General features: G+C 30.9%; 1 protein-coding gene across 5 annotated transcripts in view; it reads right to left on the bottom strand.

The window, feature by feature from the left end:
* Positions 1 to 23409, bottom strand: part of ck (unconventional myosin-VIIa ck) — a 104572-nt gene that overhangs the window by 28691 nt on the left and 52472 nt on the right. For all 5 annotated transcript variants that reach the window (XM_080150403.1, XM_080150404.1, XM_080150401.1 and 2 more), the window contains 9 exons: positions 23037 to 23096; positions 21450 to 21563; positions 16939 to 17054; positions 16396 to 16497; positions 15957 to 16032; positions 15370 to 15474; positions 14946 to 15063; positions 14682 to 14808; positions 9033 to 9202 (listed from right to left, as the gene is read on the bottom strand). In XM_080150403.1, coding sequence (XP_080006529.1) covers positions 9033 to 9202; positions 14682 to 14808; positions 14946 to 15063; positions 15370 to 15474; positions 15957 to 16032; positions 16396 to 16497; positions 16939 to 17054; positions 21450 to 21563; positions 23037 to 23096 — 988 coding nt within the window. The remainder of the gene's footprint in view (positions 1 to 9032; positions 9203 to 14681; positions 14809 to 14945; positions 15064 to 15369; positions 15475 to 15956; positions 16033 to 16395; positions 16498 to 16938; positions 17055 to 21449; positions 21564 to 23036; positions 23097 to 23409) is intronic.

Genomic DNA, 23409 nt, shown 5'->3' with positions numbered 1-23409 from the left:
TTCCCACCACCTAAAGTGCCCCTAAAAGTGTCTCTAGGAGCGTAGCCGCTAGTTTGAAATAAAACACTAACAATATAATTAATTATCCATTAAAATTCTTAAAATTCTAAATATACATAGTCTATGGTCTTATTTTAAATGTATGTCTGTGGGTTAGTGTTCGTTCATGAAAAATACACACCCTCCCTTACCATGTAGGCGGCCGTGCTGTGTCAAATTCTTGTCCAGGCTAGCCAAGCTGACGGACGTTTTTTTTTCTAATTTCTAAAAGCTACCTTTTTTATAAGAATATTTTTTTAATATTATATATAGAAGCAGTATGGTTCTTCATTACTGTTTAGCTTCTTATAAGACAAAGGAAGGTTTATAGCTATTTTGGGGGAGAGTACTAACACATTCTAAACAGATATCTCCCCTAGGAAAAATCTCCCCCCCCCCAAAAAAAAAAAAAATTAGAAACCCACTAAAATTAAAGAGGTCTCTAGGGGCTAGTTTGTCATTAAATTAAAAACATTCTTATTTTTCACTCTTAAAAAAAGCTAGCTTTTTTATTTGGATGAAAAAATCTGATCTACATAAAATTATTGCAACACAGACTGTTCTCATCTCCTGGTAGAATATGAAGAAAATAGTAAGGTTTTTCTGTCTGAAGCTTAAGATCCCAGGAATGGTTGGTCTAATTAGCAAGAATTAGCTAAATTATCTGAGACAAAGGAAGGATATGTGATGAGAAGGAAGACTTTGAGGGAATAAGGTAGATTTTCTTAGAATAAGGAAGAATGTCTTATAATAAGGTAGATTTTCATAGAATTAGGAAGTATTTCTTAGAATAAGGTAGATCTTATTGGAATAAGGAAGAATTTCTTAGAATAAGGTAGGCTATCTGAGAATAAGGAAGAACTAGGAGGTATTGGGTTAATTTTCTTATAATTAGGAAGATTAAGTGAGATTTAGGAAAAGATTTTCTTAGAATAAGGAAGAATGTCTTAGAATAAGGTAGATTTTCTTAGAATAAGGAAGAATGTCTTAGAATAAGGTAGATTTTCTTAGAATTAGGAAGAATGTCTTAGAATAAGGTAGATTTTCTTAGAAAAAGGAAGAATGTCTTATAATATGGTAGATTTTCATAGAATTAGGAAGTATTTCTTAGAATAAGGTAGATCTTATTAGAATAACTAAGAATTTCTTAGAATAAGGAAGAATGTCTTAGAATAAGGTAGATTTTCATAGAATTAGGAAGAATTTCTTAGAATAAGGAAGAATGTCTTAGAATAAGGTAGATTGTCATAGAATTAGGAAGTATTTCTTAGAATAAGGTAGATTGTCTTAGAATAAGGTAGATTTTCTTAGAATAAGGAAGAATGTCTTAGAATAAGGTGGATTTTCTTAGAATAAGGAAGAATGTCTTAGAATAAGGTAGATTTTCATAGAATTAGGAAGAATGTCTTAGAATAAGGTAGATTTTCTTAGAAAAAGGAAGAATGTCTTATAATATGGTAGATTTTCATAAAATTAGGAAGTATTTCTTAGAATAAGGTAGATCTTATTAGAATAACTAAGAATTTCTTAGAATAAGGAAGAATGTCTTAGAATAAGGTAGATTTTCTTAGAATAAGGAGGAATGTCTTATAATAAGGTAGATTTTCATAGAATTAGGAAGAATTTCTTAAAATAAGGAAGAATGTCTTAGAATAAGGTAGATTGTCATAGAATTAGGAAGTATTTCTTAGAATAAGGTAGATCTTATTAGAATAAGGAAGAATTTCTTAGAATAAGGTAGGCTATCTGAGAATAAGGAAGAACTTAGAGGTATTGGGTTAATTTTCTTAGAATTAGGAAGATAAAGTGAGATTTAGGAAGGTGATTTTTATCCTCTTTTTCAGATATGTGAGAAAAAGGAGAGTGATTTTTGTCCATATTTGAGATATCTGAGAAAAAGGAAGATGATTTCTGTCCTTTTTGGAAGGGAATTTCTGTCCTTTTTAGGAATGACTTCATTTCCTTCATATGATCCAAAAAATGTTTTAAAATTGGGGTCATTCCCAAATAAGGTTTGACTACTGATAAATATAAATGACTATTGACAATCTTAAAGCGGAATATATTTTGCAATTTAAATGAAAAGTAAACAATTAGCATATTTTAAAAGGTAAACATTTAGATGTTCTAAACTTTTGCAAGAATTAACAGCATATGACTTTCTGAATTAGAATAGCATAAAACAAGATTTTTATTAAAAACTCAAATTGTCTTTTTTTTAAATATTGCCCCCTTTTCGATCATTCGATGTAAAACTTTTAGACCATCTATTTATTCAGGGCTTGGCACCTGCGCCTCAGCCGAGCAAAAGCCTCAAATTTTTTCCACTTGTGTACAAAGAAAATAAATTTCTGAAAAGATGGATTGTTTGGTTGAGAACAGGTTTAGACATCCAACAAAGTTTTACAGTTATAAACTAGCTGGATGTTGCGCGTCTGCAGAGCCCTCAATTTATTGTACACAAATATTTCTATTAGTTAGTTTATGTAATCAATTTGGCGATTCTAATCTTCTTACTGATGCCTTACCATTATATCTTTTTAATCCAAGCGAAAGTGATGGTTCACCAATTTTTTAGCATTCATACAAATGCATAAACGTAGAAAATTTTAAGTTAAAACTAAAATACACAATGACCAAAACCCACACAATGGCCAACGAAGAGTTTTAGTGAAGAATGGTTTTCAATGTAAATTTTATTAGAACTTTTCATTTATAATACAATCCTATAACTTTTAATTATCAAAATTAGGGTCGTTTTATTGTTTATATATGGATCATTAAGTACCAAAAAAAATTAATCAACTTATGATTGAGATAGCATGTTTATAAAACTTTGTATAGCAGAATAGTTTGCAGTCCAATGGCAATATCATGAACCCAGTAATAGTATCTGACTGATTATGACGTAACAAAAAAATTAGCCAATGAGAGGCCACTATAAATTTTACCATTGGTCAATAACGGCCTCTTATTGGCTAATTTTTTTGTTACGTCATAATCAGTCAGACACTATTACTGTGTTCCAATATCATAGGTTTCCAAATATGAGTATTATCTATTTGGCTTATTTACAATTAAAATATATTCTTAATGATATCCATAAAAGCAAAGGTTAATGAAAACTTTTTGTTAAAATAGATTATCCTTATACTAAAGTAACAGGATGTCTGTGTGTTTGTGTGTTTGTACCGAAGGATCTCGCTAACCGCTAAACCGATCAGGTTCTCCTTAACAGGGTAGCTTCTCATAGGTCCCGGGAAGGTTTATAACTATTTTGGGGGAGGGTACCACCACCCTCCCAAGAGAAATCGCCCCTAGAAAAAAATTACCCCTTCCGAAAAAGAGACTTGAACGAAACATAAACCAATTATTTCTCTAATTAGATATTTTAAATGAAAAAAACATTCAAAGTGCCACTAGAGGCCTCTAGGGGCGTAGCCGCTAGTAATTAATAAAATACATCAAAAATTTGAATTTTTGACTGTCTGCTAAAATATATATTTATGAATGTTTTTCTTCCAGTCCTATCCATCAATTTCTGCAAATAAATAAACACAATAATGTTAACATCCACATTTTTCACTCTCTAACACATTTTTTACATTTTACTTTTTGGCAGAAACTATTCTTGTAGTTTGTTTACAGAATGATTTGGCTAACATTTACCCAAAAAGGTATTTGTTTGCAGGGAGGGAGGGGACATTGGGAAGTTTTTTACACTAGTCCCCAAAGTTTTATATTAACGTTTTCTTATTCGTTGACTTAACAACTTTCGTGAATTTTGATTGTTTGGCTCATTAAGTTGAGTGTCTAAACGTTTCAACCAATATTTGTAATCTACAGATAGGATAATTTTGTGTATCATTATTGAGGATTTTCGTCAATTTATCGTCCAATGTCTTATCCCTTTAGATCTCTGATTTGTTTGTCCACTTTTTATTTGTTTCAAATACAGAAAAATTTAAAACTCCTCTAAAAGCGTAAAAACCCATAAATAGTGTATACTTGTCCATGTACTTCTAATGTCAACAGTCATAATCAAATAAATGGATGATTAAAAAATTCTACTACTTGGCAATTCCTGATATTGATTAGTTCATTACAAAAAAAACTTGAGCATTGAAAATTGAACTTAAAACAACTTAAGTATTCAACAAATTTTGAAGTTATTTTAATATTTAGAATTTAAAGAAATCTTAGGAAAATTTATAAACAAAATGTCACTCTTAAAAATATAAAATAAATACTTTGTATTTATAAGCTAGGTTACATTGTACATTTCAACCTTTTTATAGTCATTTGTCATATTTTGGTTCTATCTACTGACACCTCACTCCCCTTCCAAACTAAACCAAACCTCACTGAACGGTTAATTAACACGCATTAAGTTTTAACAAAAAGGACAATACAAAATAATAAGTTAAAACTCGCGACTGTAATATAACACAAAGCACATCCGCTCGAAATGCATAATATGCATAATATTGTTTCTAATGCTGCTTTGTCAGATGCAGGAGATATATATAGCAATAGAAGAATACCTCATCATGTAATAGATAAAATCATTACTATGCACAGTTAGGTCAGCCAGATAAAGGTTGCGCGGTCAAAGAGAGGTTTAATAAGATGTTTCTATTGGGTTTTAATAGCTGTAAATGTATAGTTTGAAAAAGAAATGTCTACATAACTATGTTAAAAACCTATGTTAAAGTGTGGGCTAAAATGAAATTAAAGAAGGAAGTTTGGGGTTATGACACCAAATATTTTTGGTTCAACAGTGCAAAATTATAACAGGGAGGAAGAGAACAATAAAAATGTATTTACAAAAAATTCTAGCACATATAATTAATAGTAATAAGTAATTGATATATCAAAAAGAAATTTGGGATTTTAAGAACATAAATTTATTGTTAATTATTGATTCCATGTATCCCTGTAAATTATATGGGAATAAAACAAGTACAGAATATATTATTGTTTTATCAAGGACAGGCAGGAAATATATTAAAACAAAAATAGTTTCGTAAAATTGTTTTTAAATTTTCATACGAAAAAATATTTTACTAATAATAGAATCGTTTACCTACCAAAATGAATCTATGCTCTAAACTCCATAAGTTGAATATTTTTGTTTTAGAGAATACAGTTACAAAAGATCATTAAAATTCATTTAAATTTCGTGCATAAAACAATTATCTATTTAAGAAGAAACTTTTAGGTTTCTATGTTAAATAATTATTTGTAATATAAAATTACGCCAAAGAAAACTATATCCATAGAGCGTAGCAATAATAAGAATTTAATGTTAAGTTGTAAATAAACAAGTAATCCTTATACTAAAGTAACAGGATGTCTGTGTGTCTGTACCGAAGGATCTCGCTAACCGCTGAACCGATCAGGTTCTCCTTAACAGGGTAGCTTCTCATAGGTCCCGGGAAGGTTTATAACTATTTTCTTGGGGGGTGGGACACCCCCAACCCCACCCCCAAAAATGAAAAATTCCCCCCCCCCAAATTTTTTTTTTTAATTTTTTGAACTAAAAAAAAATGAGTTCTTTTAAATCTAAAATAAGAAATTGGGTATTAAATTCGACTCTCTCCTTCTTAAGTGCCCCTAGAGGCCTCTAGGGGCGTAGCCGCTAGTAAGTAATAAATAGTAATATAGTATTTATCGCATTATTATAGACAGCATTCAGCGGATAGTAAAATCAAAAATGATAAGATTAATTCCAGTTTTATTAGCCCCGATGGATCGATATAATATTTTAATTAAACAATTGTCCATAATAATATACGATACATGATTTTAAGGTATGACTAAGAACCGGTTCTAATCCAGCGGTTAATAATAGGTTTCAAAACCATACTGGAAAAAAAGTCAAAACAGTTTAAGTTTACACATTTTAATAATCAAAATTGTTTTAAATAGGGTTTAATAAAAAAAGTAAAGGCCTTTATAAGGGATGTAATATGAAAAAAAGAACAATAATAAACGACAGACAAACATATAAAACATTTCCAGAAACTTCGCACTACACAAAAATAACATTATTTAAGAACCTAAATCTTACATTCATTTTGATTAAAATCCTAAATTGAAAACAAATTTCTTTGAAATATTAAATTGAAATTGTAAATAAAATAATCAAGGATGACATCATGTATAAAAAGCTTAGCCAACTAAGAAACAATCACCAAAATGCGTTGAATGCCAGCTTTTTGATTTTAAAAAAAGAATTGTTACTGAAAACCAAAAGTTCATAGATTTGGAAGTTTCTATGATTCTTAGATTATACATAATTGATACAAAAATTGCAAGGCATATCGTATGAACAGATAGAACCTAAACATAGAATAACTTTTTTCTTTAATAAAATATTATTTAGTAGGACCCGTATTAAATTTACAATTTGTTATGAAAGACTTCTCTTCAAAAGAAACAAACAAGGAAACCAATATTCAAAGCAAAAGTCTACATTTTATGTTAATAGTTTCAGAGAAGCTTTAGCTAATTACTATAACCAGGAGTATTTTGTTTATAAGGCAAGCAATGATAAGCAACACCAATAAGGCAATTGTAGGCATTATAAATTCATTAGAAAGAGCATCTTACCTGTAGTACAACCCCCAACAAAATGAGAAACATAATAACAGACATACCATAGTTATATAGTCGCTGTTTCATTTAAAAGTATGTACATGTTCATATTCCATACAACGCATATTTATAATTTCTACCCTACTGCGACTAAATTGCTCCTAGGCTAAGCAACCCCATACCACTTTGACTTAACAAAAAAACCATAGCTTTAAAGATTTACTGCTTAAAATTTGCTTTTACTTAACGCACACATAAATACACATACACACACAAATGTGATATCACTTCCACATTTTTTAAAAATCTGAAAAGTGCTTAATATTATCAAAAAGACATAATAGCGGTAAAATAAAGATTGGACGGTGAGAATATAGTAAAGAGATGGGGCAGTTTGTGCCGTAGTAATAATTTGATGGTCTGATGATATACATATGATTTTATTTTTTGCGAAGGGGGGGGGGGGGTAAGATAATTTAATCCCCATATTATTTTGAGGCATTTTAGGCTTTGAAACATGAAGCTATGCGCTAAAAACTTTTTTCAGAGTTTTTTTGGAGTAATTAAATTTGGTAAATTTGCTACGATAAAAAGGAGGGGGGGGGGGAGATCCCATATATGTATTTTTTTGGAGGGGGGGTGGAGCTAATTGGTAATTCTTGGACGTCCTTTCATTTAACGGAAGTAATAGTACACCCAAACACTCACATACATTAAAATGAAAAGGCAAAGGAAAGTTAAGAAATTCCAAAGGGTTCGAATGTTTTATGAAGAGGTTTTTTGCTCTTTAACTTGAGTACTTTTTGCATACCTTCCCCCCGTCTGCAAAACGGTCGCTTTTTACCCAACCACCCCTCGATACAACCCCAGTGATGAATTTCAATGATAAAGAAAATATACATATCGGATATAGAAACTATTGTATGATTTTTTCCGATAGATATTTTATAATTAAACAAAATGAGAAATAACGTTGTACAAAATAAATTTACACAAAAAAATATTAAATGTATTGTTTTAACAATAATTAGTGCAATAAAAGTAATTTTTATGACTTATACATTATGGCAGACGTGTTTGTGTTTTCTTCTAAAAAGATTGTAATGTGGTGCTAAAGTTGTATTTTTATAAAAGATTATGAAGCTATAAAGAATTCTAATCACTATTGATGGCAATTTCTAAATCTATGTTAAAATTAATCTATGCCAACGTATCTTAAGGATTAAGAAGTGACCAAGCGGCAGTATTTAACAGTGTCCTTCATTAAAAATGTTTTTTGATACTTTCAATTTCTGGAAAATTTTGTAAAGATTAAAATTCTTCTCTTTTTCTTGTAAGATTTAATCAGTAGTTGACTTTATTTTTGACCGGCAATTGCTGGCTTTGCTTTAATCGAGGCAAGGGTAGTTTTTGTTCTGTATTTTTTTAAATATATAAACTACAATGTTACAAGGATGACAACATCCATAAAAGCGAAGCTCTGAAACGGTAAGACAAACTAACATTAACAATTGTAGAGTGTAATAACTGAATAATCAGAATAACATGTATAAGTATAAACAAAATTTAAGTAAATTTGTTGCAAAACTTCTCAAATAAGGATATTTTTAAGAACATACTTACATTTTTATAACTTGATTATAGAGATGCTTTGCTCATAACATTGTACTTTGTTGTCCTAGGAATCAGTATTCCAAAAATCAGACCAATCGGATAATAATATCACATTATAATTTGTTGTTAAAAAATCTAAAATCAACATGTTTTTAAATAGACATACGGACTTTCTGGTAACATTTATAGAGTTGCTAGGATTTCTAAAGCGTACCTAACTACTAAAGGAATCCCCATGCAAAGTTTAAAATCGATAGGACAATTCTAATATACCTAAATTAACGAAAAAACTATCCGTTAAAAACGGACGGACGTAGGAACTTACCCTTATCATAGAAACCTTCGCTTTTAATAATGTTGAAACTTAATAAGTACACAAGAAATATTATAAGGAAATGTTGGTTGATGCTAGAAAAATAGTGCCAATATATTAAAATTGAATAATCGATATGGACTGTTTTAAATAAAGTTCACGTATTGGCGGGTTGTTACATTGTAATACTTTGATTTTAGAGAGATTGCTCTTCTATTTTAAATTATGCAGTCAAAAATGTGATATTGTAGAAATTACAAAAAGAATATAAGAATAAGATTAAAACCAGGGCTAAGAAAACTGGTATTAATTTATGATTTTTATTATAATATTCGTGGAAAATTGTCTGTAATTTGATGCTATACATGATTTTTCAGTATGGCTAAGGTCCTGTAATATTCTTTCTGATATTAATCAGTATCGAAGCTATACTGAAAAATATCTAACTCAAATGTTATGTACCAACCTGGAGCCTTGTAGTCCTGCAGGGCAATCACAAACTTGGACCTTTTCTTTAGTCCCTCCAGGAAGTAGACCACCAGGTCCCGGATGTCCTCCGCGTTCGGGGACTGGAACGTGAACTCCTCCCCCCTGACAGTGGCCAGCGTGAATGTCTGTGAGAAAGACTTGCTGCTCCTGAAAAATATCAAGGGTAAATGGGTTAAAATAAAGAGTAACTTGGAAAATTTACGTGCTTTGTTTCTCTTTTCTTACATTTTTTTAGTTTCTGTTAGGCTTTTATAAGTTGAATAAAAGAAAGCATTCTTTTAGTGTCGACAAATGGTTCTACAAGAAATTGATAATGGTTGACACAAGGATGCAAAGGGACACCCCCATCACAACCCCCCCTCCTCCCATCCCACAAAAAAAAATTAATTCATTGGAAAATCCTCATTTCATCCCCCTAAAATGAAAACAAATCTTGGACGTCCTTGGGTTGACAATGACATATTAACAATGTGTTTTAATGCAGTTGATTTGACTAATATTTTAGTTAAGTTTGCGATTAATGATTTAAAGTTTATGTTGAAAGTATTGAAAATGTTGCCACAACATGATTTTTGAATACTTTTAAAGAACTCGAAATTGACAACACTAAGCTTTCTTTTTACCATATGCCCCTAAAAAAAACAAATTCCTAAAAACATAAAATAACAACATATGGCTTCTACTTAAGAAACACAAGATTAGTGTCAACATATATAATTCTTATTTTGAGCAGGATAATTTATAACTTTCGGTCTAATAAAAACAAAGATTTTCTTTTCTTAGGGTAGGGTAGGTGCGTCGCAGCGTCAACGAGAAATATGGAAAGTGTCATGTGTGACGTAATAAAATACGTCTTAAAAGGAAGGATGAGAAGAGAAGTGGTAAAATAAACCCCTAAAAAAGAGATAGATTTAGATGTATTTTTATGACGTCACGCATGACATTTCCCGTATCTCCACGTCAACGTTGAAGGGCCTTTTGGCTTATAGGTAATGAAAGAATTGTCTAAGCATTATAAAACTAAATTTATTCAATCCTTTCTATGTAAATTTTATCGAATGTAAAATCAGATTTTATTGGAATTAATTCGGTACTATGTTATGGATATTATATTTCAATCGCTATTAACAACAAAAAAATGTAACCTTGCTAAATTCAGCTTATAAAAAAAAATTGTGTCGAGATATATAAGAAGCTACTCAATGTATTTGGGTATTTTTTGGCCTTGCCCTCTGTGATCTAGCCTTTCTTGTTAATTTATAACTTTTTGTTTATTTCAAAATATATTTATGTTATTATATGATGAAAGTTAACATTTGAAAATTAGATCTTATTATATCTAATTATGATAATATTAAATGTGCCAGTTAAGTATGAGTAGAAACGCCTAGGGAAAAGTTAAGACAATAGGTAAAGTTGTGCTATAGCTTCCGCCAATGTTAGGCTAGAACACAATAACTGAAATAAAATAAAAGATATATGGGAAGGGACATATTACGCTACTTTAAAAATTCGCTAAACTGGTGACTTTTGACAATTTTATAAGAATTTTTTAGACTTAAGATTTCAATAATATTTAATAAGATTAATAATTGGGTTGTACTTTTTAGGTAAGCTTCACAGGACGTTTTAATAATATTTTCCGCCCCCGTCTTACCCTTTGATAAGGAGCGCCGCTTAGTATGAATAAAAATAAGACCTTATGCGGATTTAATATTTTGATAATAATACTAGAATATGTGGGTATAGGAGGGGGAAAATATATATGAAAGGTTTGAGTCGGGGTATGTCCAGAAAAGGACTGTATTCTTTTTGAAAATATTATGTCTGTTATTACGCCAGATTAAGTATATATACTTGACGCAATCAAAAACCTCTACAGGCCGGTACATGAATACAAACACAGACACTCAAACAAATAATAAATGGCTTTTAGAGGTTAATCTTTAGAATTAGCAACTTTCATTAGATTTGTATTTAAATTTTGTATCCAATCATTAACGAATTTTTAAAAATTTTAAAAACTTAAAGTTCATAAAATATAAAAAAAAACAATTAAGTTTATTTCATTTGCAAATAAGGAAATATCTAAATTAAAATTTTAAAACGCACAGTCCTTTTAAATTCATACAGGGATGATTGGAGGAGTAAGAAGAAAGGGAGATTTCCAATGGAAGGTGGTGGATGGGAGGTAGGGGGTGGATGCAACAGTTGGTTGAAGAATAAGATTAACAACAGGTTGGGCAATGTGTTCATATACTTCCACAGAAAAAAACATGATGGCAAACTTAAAAAGCTTTGAATTTTACTTTTTATTTTAAAATGAAAAATATATCAAGACTGCAGAAATATTAACTTATACCACACATACAACCACATTCATAAATCAGATGTCTATCTTGTATAGCACCTTAGTAAATGCTATATTACCATTGTTATATAGAAGTTGCGCCAATAAAAAATAATATATTTCAAAAATTGTTGATAAAAAGTTTCCTTAAATTAACAGGAAAGAATAATAACCAATGGTTGGGGAAAATCTAAGGTATGAGTAAATAGGGGCATTAGAGCCGGGGTTGGGGTGTGGGTTGGTTGGTAAATAACAGTAATAGGGAAGTAAAGAAATTGTGTCATCACATTTACCAAAGTGTCACAATTACAAATGTGCAATAATAACAATATCTCGCAAAATTCTATAGATGACATCAACGAATAGTATTAAAAAAATTATCATTTAGTGGTTTACTACTAGTTTTAATATATTAAAAAATACGCGGAAGAAATATCACACCAAGTAAAGATATGCTTTGATATGTTTAAGATTCCTAAGGGAAAGTTATAGGCAAGAATTCATGAATAAAAGGATAAATAAATGGTTTTATTTCAAAATTCGAAAAATAGCATCCCACCCTCCTCCCCCCACCAACACCCTCCCTAAGTTTTTAAAAAGAGGAAAGGTTTTTAATTTTCAGATATATTTAATTTCAACTAATTTGCCCATTACTAAATCCCTTGAAGACATTATGTTAATAAATGGTTGAGAATCTACACAATAATATAAACCATTTCTATAGATATTATTTTATAAGTTTAGCTACGAAGTTGGGTGATTTTATTGTATATTTTATTAGCTAAAATATCAATAATTTTTACATATTGGTTCTGCAGTTAAAGAACTTTCGCGTGAGGTTCTAAAAACTGGATTATAGCACCTTCAGATTAATAAATTTGAAAGATTTTGATTAAAACTTGAATGATAATAACGAAGGAAATTATACAATGTTTAATTTATGTGGTTTATCCTAGGAGATGGATGATAATTCTTAGAAGAAAAAAAATCTGTAAGAAATTAACCCTATTCCAGATCTATCCTAATGAGATGGGGGGGGGGGAGGGTAAAACCCCTCAAGCTATCTCAGAGAATAAATTTCAAGAACAGTTGCATATTTGTACCATTTGAAAAAATAGAAAATTTTGTATCTTTAAAACGCAGGTTAAATTTTACAATTTATTTACTTTTTTACTGAAAGATAATTTTCTCATTGTAAATAATGTAAAAATAAACTTTAAAAGTATATAAAGATTTATAATTTAGTTTTGAATTTTGGTGTTGAAATTAAAATTAAGATAAAAAATGATTTTAGATGATTCATTTGAAAAATAAGAAAAAAAGACTTTGTTTAACTCAGTAAAATGAAATGATTATTTATGATTAATAATTTTTAAGCTTGCTCTTTGTGAATTTTCATTTTTATGAATTTAGAATTATTTAATTATCTTTTTTTGGAATATTTGTGAATGTTTGTGAGTGTGGTTTAGCCTTGGAAATCCTAATTCAAATAATCAATTAAATACTTTAACCATTGTTCATATATAGCAGATCTAATAAGAATGGACTATTCCTTTAAATTGATTTCTTTTTGCGTCAATGCTTTACATATTTTAGTGCAGCAACTCTATAAGTTGGTTATGTCTGAATAAGTAAATATATGATGGCAGATTCTAATTATTTTTCACAGTTTAGTTATCAGAAAGTTCTCAATATATATGATAAATGAATATCAAAGATTTTCTACATTTTTTACTGCATATCAGTATGGTGTTCTTTATTCAAGTTATTGACAGCTTTTTACTGCTGCATTTCTTATATGCATAACTGCTGTACTTTAGTTGAAATTTTGATACATAAAATTATATAAATTATTTATCCACTTGTTTAAAAATCCATTAAAACTTTTCAATACCCCTTCCTTCCCGCTAATCCTTCTGATTTAATTTCTCTTTTAATTATAATTTATAACAATTGATTAGTTTTATACTGAAATTTTGATAATTTTTTTGTTTAATAGAAAAATCAAAGAAATTGACAGATAGAGAGGAGAAAGAAAAGAAAAGAATTAAAGAGGAGAAGGTAAGATTAAAAGAACTAAGGAAAGAAAAAAAGTAAATATGCAAAAAAGTTGAGAAATATACTTCCTTTGTAAACTAAAAGGTAGAATATCTAATTAATTTTGTAATGAATAGCATAGCTTGTGACTGACCAACCAAAAGTTTATAACAAATAATATGTAATACTTATTACAGGGTTAAAACAAAACTGTAAAAATGAAATTATGCATACTTCAATTTACAAATTTTTATCTGAATATAAGAGGTATGATGTCTGTCGTACAAAAAAAATTCGGTAACCACTGGACCGAAGAGGTTCACCTTTGCAAGAAATATTCAATTAGGTCTCTGCGAGGTTTGTTTTTTTTTAGAAAGAAGAGGTCAACTCCTCCAAAGATATAATTTCACTAATTAGAGATCTTATAGGTTAAAAAGGTATACCTAGATTCAATGTGACTCAACTAAAAATCAATTTCATGTTTAAGATATGAACAGTGCATTGTATAGCAAAGTCTTTACGCTATTTAGAACAAAATAATTAATTACAAGCATGAAATTAATACTAGAAAACCATTAAGATTTTAAGTAATTAATATTTGAAATATTTTCAATTTAACTAGTTGCGTGGCTATTCCATTAGTAATAATTCTGGACTTATTTCCGTACATCAAAGTAATGATTTATTTAAAATACTTGCCTATTATATTTCCTATATTTTATGGCTTACATACATTCTTGTCAGTATATTTTCTGTAGATAAAGATATATGAATTTCGCTTTTATTAATGCGCTAATTTTGTTAAATTTGTTTGTACTCCAATTAAGTTTTATCCAATTGATGAAATTTAGATTAAGTGAACATCACGATTATACCCAATATAATAAGATTTATCGGTGGACCATAACTAACACAAAATGTATCAAATTAAAATGAAATGGATTACAACAGCAAAACTGCCCTTCTTAATCTTTTTTTTATCATTACTAATTTAATTAATAATGTGTCTTTTAGGAGGTATGCAAATTCTAATATAAAGTCAGACTCGAAAAGGTTTTGTGATTTTCAAAAAAAATTAAAGTTGTTCAATGATTTATGATTCATAGTTATTAGGTCAAAAAAAATATAGGTACATTTAATTTCTAACATGTAAGGTCCACAAATTGAGTAAATAACTACATATTATGCGAAAATTAAACCTTGAACCATGAAATTTTTTTAAAAATAAATCTTTCTTACTTTTGGCTAGACACGGTGGTAATTTCAGGGAAGGATAGTTCTAGTAGAACTTGTTCTTGATCATCTACTACATACACTCCTGTCCAGTTAACTGCTATGATTACATCGTTCTTTGGCAGGTTAGGACCTAACAAAAGGATGATTTATATATTATGAATTTTAAAAAGGAATTAAGCTTAAAAATTGTACAAATCACTTTATTGTTTCGTGAGTAAAATAGTAAAATTATCAATAATAATTTCTATAACTCATATGTTTACAAACCTGAATATCTGAAAGCTTCATAAAATCTGGAAAACAGCAAAGGCCATTTATATTTGGCATAGCTGACAACATCCTCCTTGGCCTTTAGTGCGGGCACCTTCTCTTTCACGTAGTAACTCTAAATTAATTAGTAAAATCAAAATTTTAAAAATTTTGCTTCACCCCTATTTTATAAGCGTGCAGTGCAGTGATGTGCAAAAGTTTTTTCCAAGGGGAGAATGCACTTGTAAATTTTATTTTCACAACCCTCTTTAAACCAAACTCAAGTAGTAAGGAGCTGTAAGTGGTCAACCCACCCACTTAAAAGTCAAACAGACTTAACTTTGCCAGGAGTTTGATACAACCTTCCACACCCCCTTATGCATCCCTCTGCATCACTTAAAAAAATTAAAATATACAACAAAACAAAAATCTACACCATTACCTTTTTGAATGCATTAACAATGAGAGCTAACCAATGATGGTTAGGCTTTTCTGGTGTGAGGCAGTAATCAGGAATATAACTTGGCAGTAATCCGTTCATTCGATCCTGCAAAAAAAGGTCTCAATTTAATAGCCCTTTTGCTAACCAGCCGTCAAACTACTGGCTGATTTAATATAAAATTAGGGAAATACGTTGACATGTGCTTAATAGGGTTGGTCATCCATATCGGGAGGGAGGGAACATTTAGCTGTTTATTACGCTAGTCTTCAAAGTCCTCTTAATTTCTTATTCGTTAGCTTAACAACCTTGAGGAATTTAATTAAACTTTGATGAGTTGGTTTATTAAGTTGAGTGTCCTAACGTTTCAACCACTATTGTAACCTAGAGAAAAGGTTATTCTGTGAATCATTATTGGGGATGTACATTTATCTATCGGCCATTAACTTATCCCTTTAGATCCCTGCATACAAATATTCTTAAAAATTATTAAATATCTATTTTTAAGTGGGTATATGTACTTAAATAGAAATATTAAAAAATATTTAAGTTTAATAGTTAAAAATCTGGCAATAAAGAATGAAATTTACCGTATTAAGATCTGTAGAATATTCAATATAATACTGTTGTGCTGCTATCATAGCTAAATCTTCCTCTTTCTCACATCTAAAAAAACAACATGGATGGAAGTCAAATTTCTGAACTAAAACTGTAGACCTTTGAAAGGGAGAATTTGTTTCTATAATTGCCTGTATATTATAATCATTTAAACTAATAGAAAATGGTAACATTGGAACAGAAGTTTGTGGTTTATCTTAAAAGCAGCTGCGCCCAAAGCATCTAGTGGCTTTGTACTCATAGAGGTAGAAAAAGGATTGACAAATAGCGTAAAACCATCCCTCGACCTATATAAAGCCACCCTAAAATGGAGAGCCTAATCGGTTCAGTAGTTAACGAAATCCTAAGCTACAGACAAAAAAACCTTACTACAATATATAATAAGATTCTAGCAACTAAATAATTGTTTACCTATATTCACCAAACTTAACTCCTCTAACATTCTGTTGGTAAATTAGATTAGTGGCTACAGGGTCCTCTGTTGGGTCATGCCAGGGTGCAAATATCTCTTTTCTAAATATAAATAATATTAGTAGCTACAGGGTCCTCTGTTGGGTCATGCCAGGGTGCAAATATCTCTTTTCTAAATATAGATAATATTAGTAGATACAGGGTCCTCTGTTGGGTCATGCCAGGGTGCAAATATCTCTTTTCTAAAAATAGATAATATTAGTAGCTACAGGCCTCAGATTAAAAAGTTATATAAATTTAACAAATAACTTAGATAACTTATTCCTAGAAAAAATTAATTATATAATATTTTTAAAAATGATGATTAAATCTCAAAGTCAGAAAATATATATACATTGTATATGTATAACCTACTAAACAGAAAACCCCTTATTATGAAAAACTTAATTTTAATACATCGTGTAATTTCACTTTTGTTCCCTAATTTTATTACTACTTCAAAACATTATAAAAATGCTTATATGATAATGGTAAACATCTAACCTGAAGAAAAGCCTCCAAGGAGCATTTCTTTCTTGAGCTCCTTGCTCCTTCGCATACTGTTCACATTGAGAAATAGCGTCCATCACGTGATCACCTCCACTACCAAGACTAGATACCTATTAAAAACATATTTTTATTAGTGAACATGGAGATGGTATCCTACACATGATCACCTCCACTACCAAGACTAGATACCTAGTGCAAATATATTATTATTAGTGGGCATGGAGATGGTATCCTACACATGATCACCTCCACTACCAAGACTAGATACCTAGAACACATATATGTATTATTATTATTAGTGGGCATGGAGATGGTGTCCTACACATGATCACCTACACTACCAAGACTAGATACCTAGTACACATATATGTATTATTATTATTAGTGGGCATGGAGATGGTGTCCTACACATGATCACCTCCACTACCAAGACTAGATACCTAGTACAAATATATTATTATTAGTCGACATGGAGATAGCGTCCATCACGTGATCACCTCCACTACCAAGACTAGATACCTAGTACAAATATATTATTATTAGTGAACATGGAGATAGTGTCCTATACATGATCACCTCCACTACCAAGACTAGATACCTAGTACAAATATATTATTATTAGTGGACATAGAGATAGTGTCCTATACATGATCACCTCCACTACCAAGACTAGATACCTAGTACAAATATATTATTATTAGTGGGCATGGAGATGGTGTCCTACACATGATCACCTCCACTACCAAGACTAGATACCTAGTACAAATATATTATTATTAGTGGACATAGAGATAGTGTCCTACACATGAACACCTTCCCTACCAAGACTAGATACCTAGTACAAATATATTATTATTAGTGGGCATGGAGATGGTGTCCTACACATGATCACCTCCACTACCAAGACTAGATACCTAGTACAAATATATTATTATTAGTGGACATGGAGATAGTGTCCTATACATGATCACCCCCACTACCAAGACTAGATACCTAGTACAAATATATTATTATTAGTGGACATGGAGATAGCGTCCATCACGTGATCACCTCCACTACCAAGACTAGATACCTAGTACAAATATATTATTATTAGTGGACATAGAGATAGTGTCCTATACATGATCACCTCCATTACCAAGACTAGATACCTAGTACAAATATATTATTATTAGTGAACATAGAGATAGTGTCCTATACATGATCACCTCCATTACCAAGACTAGGTACCTAGTACAAATATATTATTATTAGTGGACATAGAGATAGTGTCCTACACATGAACACCTTCCCTACCAAGACTAGATACCTAGTACAAATATATTATTATTAGTGGACATAGAGATAGTGTCCTATACATGATCACCTACACTACCAAGACTAGATACCTAGTACAAATATATTATTATTAGTGGACATGGAGATGGTGTCCTACACATGATCACCTCCACTACCAAGACTAGATACCTAGTACAAATATATTATTATTAGTGGACATAGAGATAGTGTCCTACACATGAACACCTTCCCTACCAAGACTAGATACCTAGTACAAATATATTATTATTAGTGGGCATGGAGATGGTGTCCTACACATGATCACCTCCACTACCAAGACTAGATACCTAGTACAAATATATTATTATTAGTGGACATGGAGATAGTGTCCTATACATGATCACCCCCACTACCAAGACTAGATACCTAGTACAAATATATTATTATTAGTCGACATGGAGATAGCGTCCATCACGTGATCACCTCCACTACCAAGACTAGATACCTAGTACAAATATATTATTATTAGTGAACATGGAGATAGTGTCCTATACATGATCACCTCCACTACCAAGACTAGATACCTAGTACAAATATATTATTATTAGTGGACATAGAGATAGTGTCCTACACATGATCACCTCCACTACCAAGACTAGATACCTAGTACAAATATATTATTATTAGTGAACATGGAGATAGTGTCCTATACATGATCACCTCCACTACCAAGACTAGATACCTAGTACAAATATATTATTATTAGTGAACATAGAGATAGTGTCCTATACATGATCACCTCCACTACCAAGACTAGATACCTAGTACAAATATATTATTATTAGTGAACATGGAGATAGTGTCCTATACATGATCACCTCCACTACCAAGACTAGATACCTAGTACAAATATATTATTATTAGTTGACATGGAGATGGTGTCCTACACATGATCACCTCCACTACCAAGACTAGATACCTAGTACAAATATATTATTATTAGTGAACATGGAGATGGTGTCCTACACATGATCACCTCCACTTCCAAGACTAGATACCTAGTACAAATATATTATTATTAGTGGACATGGAGATAGTGTCCTATACATGATCACCCCCACTACCAAGACTAGATACCTAGTACAAATATATTATTATTAGTGGACATGGAGATAGCGTCCATCACGTGATCACCTCCACTACCAAGACTAGATACCTAGTACAAATATATTATTATTAGTGGACATAGAGATAGTGTCCTATACATGATCACCTCCATTACCAAGACTAGATACCTAGTACAAATATATTATTATTAGTGGACATAGAGATAGTGTCCTACACATGAACACCTTCCCTACCAAGACTAGATACCTAGTACAAATATATTATTATTAGTGGACATAGAGATAGTGTCCTATACATGATCACCTACACTACCAAGACTAGATACCTAGTACAAATATATTATTATTAGTGGACATGGAGATGGTGTCCTACACATGATCACCTCCACTACCAAGACTAGATACCTAGTACAAATATATTATTATTAGTGGACATAGAGATAGTGTCCTACACATGAACACCTTCCCTACCAAGACTAGATACCTAGTACAAATATATTATTATTAGTGGGCATGGAGATGGTGTCCTACACATGATCACCTCCACTACCAAGACTAGATACCTAGTACAAATATATTATTATTAGTGGACATGGAGATAGTGTCCTATACATGATCAGCCCCACTACCAAGACTAGATACCTAGTACAAATATATTATTATTAGTCGACATGGAGATAGCGTCCATCACGTGATCACCTCCACTACCAAGACTAGATACCTAGTACAAATATATTATTATTAGTGAACATGGAGATAGTGTCCTATACATGATCACCTCCACTACCAAGACTAGATACCTAGTACAAATATATTATTATTAGTGGACATAGAGATAGTGTCCTACACATGATCACCTCCACTACCAAGACTAGATACCTAGTACAAATATATTATTATTAGTGAACATGGAGATAGTGTCCTATACATGATCACCTCCACTACCAAGACTAGATACCTAGTACAAATATATTATTATTAGTGAACATAGAGATAGTGTCCTATACATGATCACCTCCACTACCAAGACTAGATACCTAGTACAAATATATTATTATTAGTGAACATGGAGATAGTGTCCTATACATGATCACCTCCACTACCAAGACTAGATACCTAGTACAAATATATTATTATTAGTTGACATGGAGATGGTGTCCTACACATGATCACCTCCACTACCAAGACTAGATACCTAGTACAAATATATTATTATTAGTGAACATGGAGATGGTGTCCTACACATGATCACCTCCACTTCCAAGACTAGATACCTAGTACAAATATATTGTTATCAGTGAACATGGAGATGGTATCCTACACATGATCACCTCCACTACCAAGACTAGATACCTAGTACAAATATATTATTATTAGTGGACATGTAGATGGTATCTTACACTTGATCATTTACACTTGGAGATGGTTTTCTTTACATGACTAATCAGATGTGTTTATGTGAAGCAATATTTTATAAATAAAAGCTCTTGATAGATAATTCACTATCAGAGAATTATGTAAAATATAAGAAAACATCACCGATTAAGTGAAATTTGTTTATCATTTCCTTTTAAGCTAGTTTTAAAATGTAATCTTGACATTAGCAAAGTAATTGATGCTTAAATTTTAATCTTAAAATAAAGAATTATTACAATGTAGGTAGGATAGGTAAAAGTTTTATGAGATTATAACAATTATTTTCTTAAAATCAAAAAACTCCAATATTATTTTGCAACTAAAGCAAAGAAAGAAAAACTTACAAGGCAAAATATATTGTTTCATAAAAACAAAAATAACATTATACAAAACCTGAAGAACATTTATTAAAAAAATTTTTTTTAAATATTTAATCTATCGAGATATAAGAAAAAGTAGTACTTGAAAGTGTCATGTGTGACGTAATAAAAATACGTCCAAATCCACATCTTTTAAGGGGTTTCCTTTGCCTCTTCTTCCCTCATCTCTCCTTTTTAGTCGTATTTTTTTGAAGTCACAAATATCACTTTCCAGAGCTTCAAAAAATGCTTTCATTTTTTTCAAAACTCCTAAAATTTTAATATACCTAATAGAAACGTATGGATGGTGTACTAAAATATTCACCTTATCAAAGAGTGCAATATATAGGGAGAATCCAAACTGATCTTTCAGTCCAATCTTATCCGACAGCTGATTACACAGTTCACGAGCAGTTGTTGCAGAATCAGCCAACAAAGTCTGTAAAAAAGACATATTCATAGATTTATTTTGTATGTTAAATATCCTGTAAGAAAGTTATATTAAGCGCGTAGAAACCAAAAATGAATTTATAACTATGACATAAAGTAGTAAGTTTTTTTGTCTGTCCATTATGATCTCGATAAACATAGTATATATAGTATTTTTAATGCCGTTATTGAAACTAAATTGCCTGATATTTATGATCGGTATAAGGCCTTATCAATTAATTGTAAACCATACTTAATGCTCTTATAGTAATGGCAGTACAGTAAAATCTAATTAAATTAGTGTAATAAGTTTTTAAAAACCACAAAAAGTACTTAAAAATCTAAAAGATTTGTGCATAAAATTTGCTGATATTTAAGTTTTTTTTGAAAATATTGCTTTTTAGCAAAAATTTTCAAATATTTTTGACAACACAAATTTGAATTATATAATTCAAATATTCATTGCTAAATTAGAGAAAATATTTTTACACAGAATACATAAAGCTACTTATATTTGGTCCGTCTTCATAGGCGTCCAAGGGGGGGGGTAATGGGCCATTTGGCACCCCCAAACGATATTGGGGGTGCCGTAGGCACCCCCAAAATTTTGTGAACAATACCCCCCCCAAAAAAAAATTACCCCTACCTTGGGGGTGCCGTAGGCACCCCCAACGATTTTGGGGGGGGTATTTACCCCCCCCAAACCATTTTGGGGGGGTAAATACTCCCCCCAAAAAAGAAAATCTCTAACAAAAAAAATTTTTGCGCGCTTCGCGCGCATTTTTAATACTAAATTTTTTATAAAATTTAAATTACCCCACCCAAAAATTTTACCCCGGGGGTAAATTTTGGGGGGGTAAACAAATTTTACCCCTGCCAACAGATTTCAGGGGGGGTAATTACCCCCCCCAAGCAAATTTTACCCCCGGGGTAAAAATTTTGGGGGGGGTAAAAAAAATTTGCGGCGCGCTTCGCGCGCCATTTTACCCCCCCCAAAACCAAATTACCCCCCCCTTAAAAAAATTTTACCCCCCCCAAAATAAAAAGCTTGGACGCCCCTGTCCGTCTTGGTTATTTAATACATCCTTTAATTTTTAAACAATGTTCAACCAACCCAACAGTTATTTTTTTTGACTTATCAAATTTTAAAATATAAACTGCATAAAATTCATGAAGACATCTCTGCACCTCTAGCATCTATGGGCTTTTTATTAAAAAAAAATACCAGAAAACTATCCCAAGACTTAAATCTGAACAATAGACTAGCCTAAAACCATCTGATGACCTATTTTAAGCCTCCCTTTAATTGAGAGCTGAATGAGGTCTGTAGTTATTGAGAACTTACGCTTCGGACAAAAAACCTTATTACTTTATATAATAGGATAGGATATTAATCTATTTGTAGTAAAATATAGTACGTTTCTTGTTAAAGATTTACTATGAACTGACTTTTTAAAAATATTTGAAAGAAAGTTTACTCTACCTTTGTATTTCCATCCATGAATGTAATTGGTAACATTATTGGCTTCTTAGATTTTGTTGCCTAAAAAAAGAAATGAGAATAACACATTTAAAAATGAACACAAAACAGTTTTATTTAAGAAATTAGTTTTAAATCAAGAACTCAGCTTATACATTGACAAAATGAAGCAAATTACAGTGTCTATTAAAATGGCATCATAGAATACAAATGACCAATGATAGTGCAGCATACATCTAACCAATGTTCAATTAAAAATTTTATAGGCTTTATTAGCTGCCCGACAAAATAGGCTACAATAACAGATCTCTTATGAGTTCTTTATGGCTGATATCTAGAAATGTATGATTAAATCTACCTTTAATCTACTATAATA

The sequence above is a fragment of the Acartia tonsa genome, chromosome 2 (assembly GCF_053477335.1).
Source record: "Acartia tonsa isolate MP-2025a chromosome 2, ASM5347733v1, whole genome shotgun sequence".
Taxonomy (NCBI): domain Eukaryota; kingdom Metazoa; phylum Arthropoda; class Copepoda; order Calanoida; family Acartiidae; genus Acartia; species Acartia tonsa.
The sequence above is the reverse complement of the archived record's forward strand: the minus strand, read 5'-3'. Positions and strand labels throughout refer to the sequence as shown.